The 17450-nt window shown below is 34.0% G+C and overlaps 1 protein-coding gene across 1 annotated transcript; it reads right to left on the bottom strand.

Moving 5' to 3' along the window:
• Window positions 1–609: 609 nt before the first annotated feature.
• PRPL11 (plastid ribosomal protein l11) lies at window positions 610–16501 on the bottom strand. The gene is made up of 4 exons (XM_089830378.1): window positions 16224–16501; window positions 13062–13234; window positions 11525–11588; window positions 610–973 (listed from the first exon to the last, which is right to left on the bottom strand). Exons 1-4 carry the CDS (start codon window positions 16462–16464, stop codon window positions 765–767), a joined length of 687 nt encoding a protein of 228 aa, XP_089686504.1. The 5' UTR covers window positions 16465–16501; the 3' UTR covers window positions 610–764.
• Between the last annotated feature and the right edge of the window lie 949 nt (window positions 16502–17450).

Genomic DNA, 17450 nt, shown 5'->3' on the forward strand with positions numbered 1-17450 from the left:
GTTATAAGGAAAATCTCCATTTAGATTAGCAGGTATGCAGAGAGGCCTTGCTTCTTAGTTTATGGCTGTTTAAGCAAAAAGCTTTTTTGAAAGAGAAAGCAATCCATTTTTGTGAAGAAGTCTATACTCCTGCCATTTTGAGAGGAAAATAATCAAGGGCATTCAGGAAACTCCATAGCCTAGCTTGCCTTCTGTGGAATTACCAGACTAGGTTGCTAAGATGGACCTCTGTTCTAAGTCGGGGATTATACTGAGACTAAATCAGTCTCAACGATGCGTCTGTGAAGCCAAGAATTTATATGTTAAATGAAGTATATCATCCCCTTACAATACATTGTTTAGAGTTGAACGCTCATGAACTCTTAAGTAATGCAACTTGGTCTGGGGAAGGTTGGTATATATCTTAAACAAAATAGGTTGCCTGTATTGGTATGGGCTAGGATTGATTATGAGCACAACATCAGCAATTTAATTATGGAGAGCAATTTTTTAACATTCCAGCCAGTTATGAAATGTTCAAAATTAAAATTTTACTGTTAAATCTCTATTGGTTCATTTAATCCCTATAAAACTTCTTCCTCTGCAAAAACATGATAACTTATCAAAAAATTGTACAGAAGGAAAATGCTGTTTCTTGGTAAATTACTGTGTAACGAGAAAAGATTTTACTCATGGCACTGAATTTTATCAGGAGAAAGTTACAGCAGATGACATTATGTAACCAGAAAATCAATACATTAGAATGCAAAAAAAATCCTCTCCAACTACAAAATTTCCTTCTTTTTGCGTTCAAGAATAGGAGGATCAATGTCAATGCCCATATTTCCTGCTGTCCCTGCAATAACTCTCATAGCTGATTCAATTGTGGAACAGTTCAAATCTGGAAGCTTCTCGACTGCAATAGCACGTAGTTGTTCAATAGTTATCTTCCCTACTTTCTCCTTCACAGGATCACTGGACCCTTTTTCAACTCCTGTAAGGAATCTCAAAGAAAATTATAAATATCAATTGCAACAACTATAAGAAGCCTCTTCATTGAGCCATCTCAGTTATTGTGTGGCACTTATGAACTTTGATTGGTATTCAAAGCCCTTGCAACCCAGACAGTACTCCAGAGGCAGAACCAAGAAGAAATGTGTAAAAGATGACTTTGACAAGTTATCCTAGCAGTATTTAATTATTTATGTTGTAAAACAGTATTTAAAATAGAAACATATGTAATCAAATATAGGAATTTTAAATTTGAACATCTTGCTGTTCAGTAAGGGCAACACATTCTAGTATAATATTTATTATTTAGCTCCAACATTAAAGTTAAATAGCTGATGGTACTCACAAAATGTAACATGAAAATTAAAAAATCATATCCATCACATTCAAGACCCAAATGTTTGCAACACAAGTTGTGATCGCTTTCCATGACTTTTAAGGTACTGGTTTATAATTTGTGCATCACATTAATTGAATATTCTTTGATATAAAATATTAAAATAAATTAAGTTCATCAATTCCACAATTTCTATTGCACTACTTAATTGCATTTATTCCACCAAAGAAGAAGCCAAAGGCTGGTATTTTACAAAATCAAGGGATGCTGTTTTAAGTTTAAACTTGCAGGACATATATGTGTAGGCCATAAACAGACGTACGTGCTGCATGTATATTCCCATAGAGGAGTAAAAGCAAGAAAAACAAAGAAAGACAAACAAGAAGTTACTATTTCCCAGCATGGATCTCATGGAAAGGAACGTATAAGACTTAGCTAGCACAACTCAAAGGGCACTGTTGCAGACCTGCAGTAGAAGCTGGAATAAAATGTGATCTGCTGGACGTGGTTCCACTTCTCACATAGCATTTCACCTTGGTGTAGGGTCTGTTTTCCCACCTGCTCTATGTCTCCCCCAAGCGGTGCAGCATCATCTATGACAACTCTATGTGCTAGATCAATGGCTCTATACAGGGAAATTCTCTTTTTGGTGATTTTCAAACAATTTTCAAGGTTTTTTAATAATATTTGCCAGTTTTTGAGTTTTTATGTTAAAATCTGGCTAAGCTGGTACTAACTCTGGAAAATGATATGAAATGGACATACAGAAGTTAACTCTACCATGTACCAAGGATAAAAGCACTTTAAAAGGATAGTGACTGTTTTTATCCAGGACCAGGATCAAGACATTTCTGTTTTCCTCAAAAATATTAAAAAAGAGCCATATTTGTCCATCACTCTCAATAGAAAGTTAACCCTGCTTACTAAGGACTTTTATTTCCTCAACCGCATAGAGAATGCATCTGTTTAACTCCAACTTGAAAGTTTCTCAACCCTGTGAACCCCACTGACATTCCTACCATAAACAAGATTTCTTTAGTTTTCAAAACCCTAATTTAGATATAAACAAATTTAAGAGATGAACAATGTCTGAGCTTTTAAAGAGTTGCTCAAAACTCTGAAGATCACCTACAAATACCAAAATGAAAACCTTCTACAAGGGAGAAAAGCAAATACAAAAAATTGCACTAGTGTATGCAAAATATATTAGATCAGTACGATCAATGATGCGCATATGCTTAGGCAAGGGCCTACAACACAACAGTAAATTGTGAGCCTCTTATCTAGGAGGTCTTGGGTTCGAGTTTACTCAAGCTTAAAATATAACAGTAAATAATTCCTACAAATAATAATTAATCTAAGCTTTGGCTCATTACCTATCAAAAAAAAAATTTGATGCGCCTATGCAATCTCTGCAATACAATGGAATTTACATGTGAGACCTTGTTTATATAGGGAAGGTTGAGAGAGAGAGGATGTAGCTCATGCCCAATCCACAACAAGGCTTTTGCCTTTGTATGATGTAGCATGGCCCATTCCACTGCAGGATTTATCTGTTGCCTTTGCATGATGCAGCAAGGTCCATTCTACTGCAGCACTTACCTATCTTATGAGGTATTAATACTACTTTTCATTCTTTCCTTTGAGAATAATATATTATTCTCCCAATTGATTTCCCCTTTTTTTTACTCCAAATGAATCCTTCTCCTCCTTAATATTCCCTTTGACTATAGGGAAACACATCCTTCCATTTGTCCATGCCTTTATGAAAGGGTTACACTCTTTGGTTATGATAAGATACATTTGTTTGACAACTATTGCCCCTCTTACTCCGTATATAATCTTCACCTATCTCTCACTAATCAAATCTATCTTTACTACTGCCATTTAAGATCTGCATACATTCTTTTTATTTTTTATTTCCTTCTCAATTCTTATTTAGAATCCCTCCTTACACTTATGCTCTGAGTCTTCTCTAGATCTCCTCTACTCCTTTTTTCCCCTTCCTTTTGATCCTCCTCCTCCTTTATATCTTCTCATGCGAGGGAGAGGTCACCCCTCTTCATCATGTATGTCTTTTAGCAAGTTATGACCATTCATAGTTGATCCTCTTTCGAAGAGTTACAACCGTTCATAATCATAACCCTTTCAAATAGTTACAGCCTTCATAATTACAACGCTTTCCTTTCCCTCAATACCTCCTTAATTCTTATGCTCCCCCCTTTCTTCCTCCCCTTTTTTCAAATGAAGTTCTTATCTCTCCCTTTTATAGCTTTCATTTGAAGGAGACACAACTTTTTCATTCATGACATTTGACCTTTTGTTTAACTTAACTAATTTTATTTTTCTTTTTTCATATTCTTTTATAGTTATAATTTAATTATTAATTTTATTTTTCTTTTTTCATATTCTTTTATAGTTATAATTTAATTATTATTGTTTATTAACTAATACTATTTGAAGAAGGGGACATGAGATGATATATGTAATGTTGGGAAACATATTTAACATGGGTTGCACATTAGAAAAAAAAAATTAATATTTGGAAAAGCTAATGCTAAAAAAAATGAGGGAGACATGGCTTATGTAATACCACTTAGTGGTAATGTGCAAACTTATAGTTATTTCTATAAAGGAAAGCATATCAATAGTTGTTGAAGTTGGTTATCGTAACCTTTGGCTTGTTGAATAAGATTGGGTTATCTCTTGCAAGTTGCATATGCAAGGAGAGGAAGCATGGATTGGCATGTGTAATTAGATGATTCTCGTTTGCTTGTTCATGTGGACAGCAATTAGAGAGCTTGACATTTAACAGTATTCATGGAGACTATTGTATTTGCTAGATTGTAAACTTTAATCATGAAAGAATACATTGAGCGTGTGACTGCTTTTAATGATTTGAGCCTGTAGTATATACTATATATTATATTGTAACCTTTGTTCATGAAATACATCTAAGTGTCATTTTTCCCATCGTGAAGACTTTATTACATCTTGTGTCATCTTGATGGTATGTTTGTCTGCTATATTGCATTGTGGATTCTGGATACTTGTTTGCATATTTTTCTGATTGCTCATATGGTGTAATGTAGAAATAATTTATCATGGCTGCACATTTCCTTTCATCTACACTCCAATGAATGACCTTCATGCTATGAATGTAGAAAGAAAAAATTAAGAAAATTCATTTAGTAATGGAATTGACCAGCAACCAACTTGTTTGTGTGTTGATGGGGATTAGAAATTAAAAATCTCTAATCTTAATCTTGAAAAAAAAATTAAAAAGGGAATCTGTGAAATGAATATAAACTAACGTGTCATTATGAGTGGGTAATGGACCCAATCACCGTAAGGCTAAAACAGAGCAATCCCATATGAAACTAAGCTGCTCCTCTGGAGAATAAGGTTCCTTCCGAATTCTGGTTCTATCTAAACCAGAAAAGATGTGCAACCCGTAGTGAAACTTCGCCTCTAGTGATGAAAGGTCACTAGCTCACATGTTCCAAATAAGTAGATGCTCTGGGTAAGCAAAGCAGGACCCAATTTGAGTGTGTTGCCATTTACCTTGATGATTTTCCACTCATGCAAGGTGTTGAAGTATAGCATTAGTCGAAGTGATATACTCATTACATTGAGTATTTGTATTTATGATATATATGAACACTGTTTTATGTCTTACATTATTGATAAGAATAATATATATTATATATGTATATATACGGTTAATATATTAATATACATATATGCTTAAAGGTGAATTATACATATAGTTAACTAAAGATGATTAACTATAGGGACATGTCTCTTGAAGAGATATGTCTCCTCTTCTCATATTTATATGAGATCTAAATCTGCATTTGGAAATCATCAATCACATTGGCAATGTTATTACATTTGCAGAAACGATCCTAGAAAATACAACATGGTATCAAAGCACCAAGCTGCAAATGTGGAATATAAAGAGCATATAGGACTCACAACATTTAGTAGTATACTACACTTGGGAAATTACACTAACAGATGCGAATGGAACAATCCTGTACACAGAAGCAATATGTTGAAGAGAATTCAAATTCTCGAGTTAAACAAACACCATTGTTTGCGTGTAAGCAAAGTCCACAACTTTGCTTAGTATTCTCGCACAATAAAACGTCAAATGGAAATTGGAAACAAAGGCAATAAGTATGTAGGATAATGAAATTGTGAATGACTTACATGCGTAAATACCAGTATGTCTATAGATTTATGAGGATACAATTATCAATGATAGAAGAGTATGTCTATAGATTTATGAGGATACAATTATCAATGATAGAAGTGGAGTAAATGGCATTGAATGTTGATTCTGCATAAACAGAGGGATAAAAGAACGAAATTAGGGGTGACACTTTACTAACGAGACCCATAAGTACATTGAATACATGATAGTGGAATGCCAAATTCATAATGCAATGGATCCTACGAAATGTCCAAGGTAGCAATGGGTTGCAGAAATGTCTACCCAACATCTCACAAATGCAAGCGACCTGATATTCTATGAAACAAGACAATGATAATAATGTCGGACCCAATCGTCAACAATGTGGCAGAGATCGTGAATAGTCATGCTACCCCATGGAAAGTATTGAACAAAGATGTATAGTCAGTGTCTTCTATACAAAGAAGGAATGGCTATTGGTCCACAAAATTAGAGAAATGGAAAGCTGAGTACAGAGAATAGAGGCAGACAATACTAACAAAGAAAACCTAAGAATTCTTTATAACACCACGATACTGGAGAGGAAGATTCATACGATTTGATTCATATGCTCAAAACAAAAGGAAGGAACGAGTTGGGTGTATGCAATAACAACTACCAAATGCATATCCATCCTATCAAAGATTGTCGTAGTAATATAGAAGTGGATAAAGCCATTTACAGTAAAGCGTTCTATATATATGAAGATATATGTAACACTACTGGAAATTCACAAATTAGGGAGTCGTGTGATATGGAAAAAGGCCCAAAGAAAGGTGTTGTGATGTGGGTCATTAGACTTTAGACTTCAGAGGCGACATGATCTTCAAAATCAGAAAGACGAAAGGTCACGTGCTTGGTTGATACATCTAACTCGTATGTTCCAATCTTTAGGTTGTTATATCCAAGAGGAATGAGTGGATTATAGAAAATGGGAATGGCTGTAATCTATAATAAAATCTCAATTGCCACAGCGAAGGATGCCGACATGGATGAAGGCACATGATTATAAAGGTGAGTTTAACATATGTTCTTGATATTATTATTGAATAATATACACATATATATTTTATTAGATGTTTCTCTACATTACTAATTTAATGAATATATAATATGCTTTGTATTGAATATTGTAAAATGTGTTGATGTATGTTCTTCTTGATATTATTATTGAATAATATACACATTTTTTATTAGATGTTCCTCTAAATTATTAATTTAATGAATATATAATATGCTTTGTATTGAATATTGTAAAATGTGTTAACGTATGTTCTTCTTGATATTATTATTGAATAATATACACATATATATTTGGTTAGATGTTCCTCTACATTATTAAGTTAATGACTATATAATATGCTTTGTATTGAATATTGTAAAATGTGTATTTACATATGAACATTTATTCAAAGTGATATTTGTAAATCTATATAATGTTTGATAACCATAAAAGAGACTCATTATGAGAATACAAAAGGTAAAGATGAAGTATATACTTATATTCTGACTTATATACATCACTAAGTATTTTTGTTATGGCATGAGTTAAAATACTAACATTCTTATTTATATTTCTATATGTACTATAAGAATTATTTTCCTTGATCTTTTCCTCTAAGAATGTTATTACAGGAAGAAGAAGATTGAGATTAAGAGGGAACCATACATTTGACATTTCATCAGCTACAACCTTGAAAGAGAGGGAGAAAATAGAGGATACGGTTTCATCAACCTTCAGTGATCTCGATCATATTGATTTAGAGGGAGTAAATCATGTTGTGGTAGAATCTTCAATGATTGATAAATTGTAACAGTCAAGAGGACTGTAATTCATGCAACTATGTGATTTTAATGGGCCTACCCCTTGTGTGCATCATATGAAAGTGGTGACTTCAATTGAACCATCTACAATAAATAATACATGATACTTGACATATGAGTTGTAGAGTCATTCAAGTGGCACAATCATACTCAATCAAGATATTGGCGTATTGTGGATGAATTTGTGTTCACTTCTACTATTAAGCTAAATGAATGGTTGGATTTTCAATGGATTAAAAGAGCAAGTTAGAACTTAGAAAGAAGTTATCATATTTGATACAATACAATATAAGAATGAGTGGAATTTTGCATTGTGGGGCGGAATAATAATCAAATGTTCCATTCTCACTTGAACCTTCTTTAGAAGGGAGATGTTCTATTCTCAAATAATCTAAGAAGATAGTTTCTGAATCTTCATGTGTAGATAAGAAAAGAAGGTTGGTACTTTACTACCAAATATTGTGCAAACTCAAGCTAATGATAGTAGCTCCAAAGAACCTGATGATCAAGATGGATAAAGTGAGGCTCTTGAAGCAAACATCTTTGATGATTGAGATTATGAGATTCTTCTACATTAAGAGGGAGTATGACACTTCTTCTAAAGCAATGCAGGAGTTTAGAAGATTGATACTTAGAGGGAGTGTAGAAATACATGTGGGTGACTGCATAATGTGATAGGCCTACTCCTATGTATATCATAAGGAAGTGATGAATTATCACCAAAAAATCAGACAATTGATTCAAAGTGAGTTCGACAGGTGTCCTTGGGTGAAGAGAATTTCTGAGGAAGTAACTAGAGGACCTGACTTCCCAAGATCGATGTTCAGCGAGAGAATTTGAGATACAATCCTTTGTGAATGATATTTTCTCTATGAGAAGAAGTTATAAGTGAAATTCCTTGTAATGCATTTTTCTCTATGAGAGAGAATTGAGGTGAAAGCCTTTGCACCACCCTCTGACTTGGTTCATGGTGGTTACTATTTCACATATGATATGTAATGAAAGGTGACGATCTTTCATCGACTTTCATTGACATATATAAATAGAAGGTAACCATTATAAGATGACGATCTTATAAATGGTAGACCTGTTATCATGACAGACTTCATTATGTTGTCCCAGAGTGCTGGAAATCATGATAACGAATAGACAAAAGGTAATTTTTGTAAGATGACAATCTTGCAAATGATAGTCTTGTTATTATGACAATTTGGTTCTAGATACGTCGAAGTCATTGATAATGAAAGCATTATGATTACTCTAGATATTGTTTCAGACAATTAGAGATCATAATATATGTTATGATAGTGTTCATAATATTGTGATTCTAGTTTTTTGACAAGTCACTATTTCAGAGTGTTAAAGTCAGATAATATGTTGTGTATAGATATCCTTGATATAGATATCTCATAAAATATTTTTTTGTCACTTCTCCCTTGCTAAGAGGGAGTGTTGAAGTATAGCATCAGTCAAAGTGATATACTCATTACATTGAGTATTTGTATTCATGATTTATATGAACATTGTTTTATGTATTATATTATTGATAAAAATAATATATATTATATATTATACATTATATTTTATTATATAATAATATAATATTATAAATATATTACATATATGGTTAATATATTAATATTACATATATGCTTAAAAGTGAGTTATACATATAGTTAACTAAAGAGACATGTCTCCTCTTCTCATATTTATATGAGATCCAAAACTGCATTTGGAAATCATCAATCACATTGGCAATGTTATTACATTTGCAAAAATGATCCTAGAAAAAAAAACACAAGAAACATTCAAATAAGCTCAAAAGTTATGGCCAATCAAATGGGTTAAATGGAAAACCTCATTCCTACCATAGCAAGGAAAGCACAGATGAACATGTGGAATGCAGTCCATGATCCCTCTTTCAGCCAGTGGATGCATACATGGCTATTGTGGAGATTTAAAGCTTCCCCTGTTTATGTTTTCTTGCTGATGTAATTCAATTTATTTCAAATTCTTTGAATCCACTGCTTTCCAACTTAACAACAATTGGGACAACAGGAGTTTCCTTATAGCTTCAACAGCAATTTATTTCAAGTCATTACAGATCCTCTGATAGTCTGTCTTGATAAGCATGAAGCTACTACTAGTAGCTTACAAGGGAGCAAAAGAAACCTATCAGTCAGGATTTACCATTGAATGGTGAACTGGCTTGTGATATATATTCTGAATTGAACTTTGTAAATATTTGAAATATTAAAATAGAGGGTTAATTGACAACCAGATAGCTAGTATTATTCAAGTTTGACTCAAAAACTACACAGTTAAATCCTGATAGCAATATCACAATGATGGCCCACTATGAAATTCACTGTAAGGAATAGTAATGAGCTTATCACTATTTATCAAATTGATACTAGGACTTACAAAGTGAATTTAATCAGTTTGGGTTTCCAAGGGCTCACATTAATTTCTTGAATCTATTCCTTGATTTGGAAAAATTTGTCCCATAGCTAATAAAACCCCAAACCTGAATTAGAAATGAATCAAACCCAAATCGAAGGTTACAGGGTAGAAAACCAGTAACAACAATGTATAACAAAGAAGAGTCACAACTTTGGAATTTTTTCTTGATACGAAATCAGATAGGAAAATAAAAAATCCCTTAAGGTTGCCATGGTAAGGTTACAGGGAGAAGTATGAAAGAAAGAGTGTTTATGGCAATGGTAACATATAACAAAAGTTACCTAGATCAATGGTTAGCAAGGGCATAAAGAACTACAAAAAGATAACATCGTAGACTGCCAGTTGCATCATTTTTTTGCAGAAGGTTGTATTGAGAAGACAACAATTGGCATACCTTCTAGGATGTAAAAGAAGCTACCATACAATGTTGTTTGGCAGGAGGCTACATCTGAGCATTGTAACTCTGGCTATGTGTTCATGCTGAGTCAATGTCCATCTGACACCATTATGTATCTGGGAATGGAAATATATGACACATTTATCTAGATTAACAGTTACCAAGAGCATGAACTCCAAAAGGATGACATCATAGACTAAAAGTTGCATCATTTTTTTTATAGAGAATCCTACTTTCATTTAAAAGATGGGTGAAAAGACAAGGATCGGCATATATTTTAGGACATGGCAGAAGCTTGCATTACATTATTGTCTGGTGGGAGGTTGTATCTGAGCATTTATAACTCTGGATCTTGTTCATGCCGAGTCCATGTCCATCTGATAACTTTGCTTCTATGCTGTGAGAATGTGAAGGGTGCCATTCTTAGCCTCAAAGAGAAGTTTTAGCAGTAGACAATCCCCTATAATTGATTGAAATTCTTACATACATCTCGTAACTGTTCCACTGAGCCATTTCAGCAAGCTGCCTTCATGATTTTTCAATAGGTAGTATCTGTTCAATTGTCTCAGTTCTACTTTGCAGGCTTATAAGGTTTTGCCTACAAAAGTAAGGCACTAAGCTTAGCTTTTGAGGCAGTCTTTAAGGAAATGTTGATTTTCCTTCTGCTGTATTTCTATTTGTGTTAAATGGATGAATCCTAAATAGAGGCAGTTAGTTTAATTTCATAATTTCACATAAATTTGGTTGTATTTAGTTTAATTTCGTAATTTCACATAAATTTAGTTGTATTTCCCTTTTTTCCGAATGGATGAATCCTCAGCAGCCTTCTATTTATTTCGAGATGAAAGTTGAAACACATTTAAAATTTTAAAACATGAACTGCTCAGCATGAAGCAATGATGCAATGATACATATTACAAGCCTTTGTGAACAGTTCAAAATGCTTTGGATCTCATATGAATGTTCAAAGTTCAAACCACTGTGCACATACAACAAATCAAAATGAAATGTGAATGCGCTAAATAAGTTAAAGTAGAAATTTATCAATACTTGATATCACCATACACAATAAACTCAGGCAATTTAGTTGCAATAAATTTAACATAAGCTATACCGCAAGCACCACCATTGGAAGAACTAAAAGAAATAATAACTGCAACTTTTTAGATGTGGCTGCATCCATTTGTTTATCTGAAGCATTTGTTGGTTGAAGCAAACAATACCACCTAAACAATACATTAAAGAAAGACTTGCAACCAAAACTAGAAAATATTACCTGCAGCCTTTTTTAGCAGAACTGAGGCTGGAGGAGTCTTCAGAATGAAAGTGAAGCTCTTATCCTGTTGTCAAGCCAGATAAACCATTATTTGCAAAATGTTTAAAACAATAGCAAATATGCATCTTTATGTGAATAGGAAATCCTTTTATCTCCAAGGAAATAATGGATAGAGCATATTAAAAAAGACAACTATGATTTTCTATGAAGAGGAAGCCCTGATGTCCTTAAAGTAGTAACACAAAAATTCCCAATATATTCATCAAAAAGTTCCAGAGCATAAGTTCTGGATGCAAGTGCAATCAGTCATGGGGGTTAAAGACTCAAGGCAACAGCTGGAAATGCCAGAACACCACTCACTGTTTAAAACTCTACTGGAGCTCTAAGAACAAGTCCATTTTTACCTTGTATGAGTAACACAGGAAATATGGGAGCAAAAACAAAAAGACAAATTAGTAAATTATGACAGATAAAGAAAAATGATGCAGTATAAAAAAATTAATTAATTGGAAACAAATGCACCCAGGGATGGAACTCTCTTCCTGTCAATAATATTTGAGATTAAAAGAAATGATTGAACATCTTGTCCGAAAGATGAAACTTGATGATAAGTGATTCGGTGAGTGATCCCATGGTTCAACACCAAAAAGTAATTAATATAGACGAACAAAAGTGCTAGTAGATACTTTTCCCAAGAAGTTAATTGTTTTGTGATTCTTTTGATTTAGATTACATTTTAAAAATAAAATGAAATACAAAGTCACTGATGATAAATGAATTCAAATAACTTTGAGTATGTGAAACAAATTTTAAATGCAGGCATTCTAAGATAATTCAAAAAATCTTAATATCTGACGATTCTCAGCAACAGCAAAGAAAATATGCATACATGCTTCCTGGGCAAAATAGCAAGAATTGGGAAAATAAAGAGGATGCTGATAACGAAATCCATGTCATATATGTAATTTTAACAATGGAGATAGATCAAGGGGTCCATATACCACCACCAATTAATTTGTCATGATTTCTTTCACAATCAGTAAAATCAAGAATAGGAGGAGGATTCTGGATGGAGAAGGAAACAGCCAACTGTTACAAATATCAGCAAAGATAGCTGACATTTTAGTTCAGTGCTACATATTTATTTTATTTTCGTTTTTCTACTACTAACTGAGAACTTCTGATTTAGTTTTATTGAGCTGGTGGGTATGGGTCTCAAACACCAACCCATTCTTATTAGGATGCCAGAGCTCAAAGCTTGGATGCAAAAACTTCTCCTGCTGAGAACACAGACTGGTCTCTGGAGACAGAGTGTTCCCAGTACCCACGGATTTATCTTCATCACACACAAAATTAAACCAGCCTTGCAAATAATGGAAACCCAACAGTTTCATCTCTGCTATTCCAGATGGATCATTTGCCACAATGGATTCAAATATTGCTCAAAAACCCAAAACAAATAATATACCCAAACTCAAATTATGAAAAAAATTATAACATGATTTTGAAAAGAAAACCATGAAGTTCTAACACTCACGTCGTATATTGTAATTTCAACAGGAATGACATATCCAGCCTTGTCCGAGGTCTTGGCATTGTACTCCTTGCAGAAGGCCATGATATTTACACCTTTAGATCCCAGTGCTGGACCGACAGGAGGAGCTGGAGTTGCCTTGCCAGCATCTAGTGCCAACTTTACTACTCCGATCACTGTTTACAATAAATGCACAAGTTTATCACTTAAGCATTATAACTACCAAAAGCAAACCCAAAAATACTGTTATTAATAAACTGAGAAAAATAGCAACAAGTACTGCCCAGAATACTCAAGAGCAAGTGAAACAAGCATATCCCCAAAATATTAAAGCCACTATAGATAAATACCAGCCATGGGTATTTCTTTTATGAAAAAAGATCAAACTTATATGGAAACCAAGAAAACTGGTACTCTATTGACATGCCCAGATGACATATATTTGGCAGTGTAAATCGAAATTGTTACTCAAATGTTGTTTCCTTGAATTAAACAAAACACAAAGAAAACAAAGAAACGGTGCTCTATTTAAATACCCACAAGACAAAATTGACTGGGCAAGACATTACCATTGTCTGCTACACAGAGGTGAGCCCATTGGGACATTACCCTTTACAGAGCTTTGTGATTCCCCTCATTGACAGCACTACACAGGATTACCTGGATTATCTGCATGTGTAACCTGTGTTGGAGAACTCCAACAGCAAAGATCAAGCCCAGGCAGCTAACAAAAACAAAGTGTATTTGAGGTTTGGACCCTGTATCTTACCAGCTGAAAATCTAACATTAAATAACAAAAATGTTACTCAATGAATGTTTTTAATTTGGAAAAAAAATCACACAAGGAAAACCAGGAAAAATGGTTCTCTAATGGCCTGCCTAGAAGACATATGATTAAAAACATGAAGAAAATCCTACCAGTGGGTGTTCTTTATTTCGCGAGGCAAAGGAAAAATTCACTAGAAACCACAAAACTAGTAGCCCACGAGCATTTCCACAACACAACTGAAAAAATGAACATAAAACATTCCTGAAGAGTCTTCCAATTGTTAAAAAATAAAAACAAACACAAGGTAAGCATGAAATTTGGTGTTCAAATGATCAACCCAAGACACGTGATTGAAATTATTATATAACAGGTGTTTTCATTGTTAAAAAAAATAGGAAACTGGTTTCCTATCAAGTATACAAATACCCACAATACATGTTGATTAAAACTGAAAACATGACGCAAAAATTAACATATTTTATTATTGGTCAAAACAAAATAGTAAAATCACTATAAAAGTTCAAAATGAATATGCCATTGACATATGTGCCACACATATTTATGTAAATGATTGAAAATTTTTATCCAAAGAATTGTTTTTGTTAATTACAAACTGGTACTCCATTGGCATACCCAAATGGCAAAAACACGTATAATTGAGAATATGATTGAAAAATGCTACCCAGAAATGGTTTGATTGTATATTAGGAAAAATGGTCCTCCATTGGGATACCCACAACACACAGAATTAAACATATGGTTGCCGGACACTGTCTAATAGTGCTTATCTAGTAGAAGAACAAATCAATAACATCACAATGCACACGCATAATTAAGAACTGAAAGGGAAATCTAAGGGGAGTTTCTACTGTTAAAAAAAACAATAAAATCACTAATTCTAGCACTCTGTTGAATGGTCACAGCATTGGTTTGAAAACATGACTGACAAAAGTTACCCAGAAATGTTTTAATTGTAAAAATACAACAAAATCAATTCAAGCCACTCTACTAAAACTAATATTCTATTATAATGTAACCAAAAATTTCCCTAATAGACAATTTTCCACATCACCTCCAGGAAGGCATCACTAACGACTCTTATTGTTTTGGCGTTCCCTACTTTTGGCTTGTAACTGGACCTGCCCTGTTTCCTGTGACGACAGTCCTGTTTTGGATTGTTGATTATCAGTGGATTGGTCGTAGTGGTTACACGTAAGGGTTTCGGGTGAGCTATGGCAGAACTGAGGAAGATGGTAATGCACTTTTGTTTATATATAACCATTTTGCTAAATAATATAAGGGATTGACTGTTTGTTCATATTTCTTTGTGCTTTTCACAAATTCTGTTAGAGCTGTTTGCAGGATGGAAGCCTTGTCTGCATCTGTTTTTGGTATCAGAGCACTATACGATGGTCCAGAAGGGAGTCGTGACAATTGGGCAAGGAGGGGCAGGAGAAATATAGGCCCTTGAAGGAACGCTGAGGAAGTGCTCAAAAAATTAAAAGATCTTGAGACCAGATTAAAATTGGATGTATCCAAAGAGTAACAAGAGAATTTGGAAAATCCTGCTAATTTATTAGAATTATGGAGTGGCTGAAATGGCTAAAGCATTGTAAGAACAACCTTCCAAACTAAGGGTGGACATTGCTAATTTTAAAGTTAAGCTTGACCCTGACATATTTTTAAATTGGATCTAGGAGTTAGAGAAGTACTTCGAGATAGAAGACATGGGCAAAACAAAATTTCATATATAATTCATCATTGTGAATCTTGACCATTTATCATTAGGTCATAGATCTAACGGTGGAGATTTTGTGTACTTTTATTTTATGAGGGCATTGTGATGTATCCAGAAAGTCCGATGGCTGTTCAGTTGCCTCTGGATCTCTGTTGGTGATAGTACCTTGAGAAGCTTGCTCTGCAAGTATATTGTAATCTATTATTGATTTGTGAATAATATTTGGCCAACTTTTGGAATATGGGATAATCATTTGACATGCCCAAAACAGACATTTGAATGTTTTCATAGCCACTAAAATCAAATGCAATTACAAAGAAACCACTGAAACTAGTTTTCAACTGGCAACGCCATAACACATGCAACTGAAAACAGGAAATAAAGATGAAATTAAAACAAAAAAAGAACTAAAAGTTCGGCCTCGAGTTGTCTAATCAATGCAAACAGTCCTCAATTGACATACTCACAACACATGAATAAACATATGAACTGAAATCGGTAATGAAAATTAAAAACCACACAGCCATTCCAAGATTGCGATGATAATGGACCTCCTACTCTATGGATAAACCCGCAACAAATACAATTAAAAACATAAATTAAAAATAATTTTTGATAGAACAACCCCAAAAAAAGATAGAGGCTATGACAAGATTACCTTTTTTCGCCTTGCCAGACTGTTTTGGAGGAGGAGCCATGGCCGTGACTATGAATGGTTTTTGTCTTCGGGACCATGTCGTTGACAGCGGTTGGAAAACCAATTGAGAAGTCTGATACGTTTTGAAAGAAGATGATGGTGAGAGAGCTGTGTGTAAAGGGGAAGACGCTAGACTTCTGGAGGAATGCAAATAAAATGGAGTAGAGTGTGACGATTTCACAATGGAGAATGATGAGGCCATGGGTTAGCAGAAGATAGCTGACACAACTCAAGCAGCTGAAGGAGACGGATAAGGGAGCTACATTTTATAGTCCAATTTCTTGTGGGCATGCGATAGTGTGTCCTTGGGGGCATTTTGGTTTAAGATTTGTGCAAGGGTTATTCATTTGGCATACCTCACTGCAATGAAAATTATTTTTTATTATTACTTCTGGTTTTATTCGATTATTTTTATTATTTTTAATGGAGGGTTCAAACTTGCGAGGCAGTCTAATGAGGCACGAGGCTTGCGAGCTACCAACCAGCGAAGGCCACTACTTGAAGATTTAGGAACCCGATATGGGCCCATGCGTGCCTGAAACCTCTTCGGCTTAGAGCCAAGGATTGAGGGGCATCCACACTGTCGAAATCACCCGGGGCACGATCCTGACCTCATCCCTTATGGTGTCAGAGCCTTACATTCATTTTTTATTAACACATTTATGAAGAAATATTCACAAACAATAATTTGTAGCTATTCTTTTATTTTTGAATTATATTTAGTATTATATATAGTTTCATAAACCTTAGTGTGTTTATATTATTTATTATTATTAAAATATATTATTTATATGAGATTTCTTATATTATTTATTTATTTTTTAAATGTTTAATAATTATATTTTCTTGTGAATAACATTAGAAAATATGATAATTTTCAATTTTATGGAGAGTGAAGTGGTAGGAGCCAAAATCAAGTGGATAAAGTGAGTTTTGATGGTGTTTCAAAGGGAAATCCTATTTCAAACAAGGCATTGCGAGAGTGACACAGTGCAAGGCCGAGTGAACTCCCAATGGAGATGACCAATCCCCTAGCAAACAACCAAACAACGGAAACACGACACAAATACAAGATCTGATAGACACCAACTCTTTATTTATCAAATAATTGATTACATGCAATGTGCTAGGCTGTAAGGCCTTCTTGATTATGACCAAATACAAAGCAATTAGTGTAACAATTCTATA

This window comes from Cupressus sempervirens, chromosome 5 (genome assembly GCF_028749045.1).
Source record: "Cupressus sempervirens isolate cs-2001-9-10 chromosome 5, ASM2874904v1, whole genome shotgun sequence".
NCBI classification, from domain to species: Eukaryota; Viridiplantae; Streptophyta; class Pinopsida; order Cupressales; family Cupressaceae; genus Cupressus; species Cupressus sempervirens.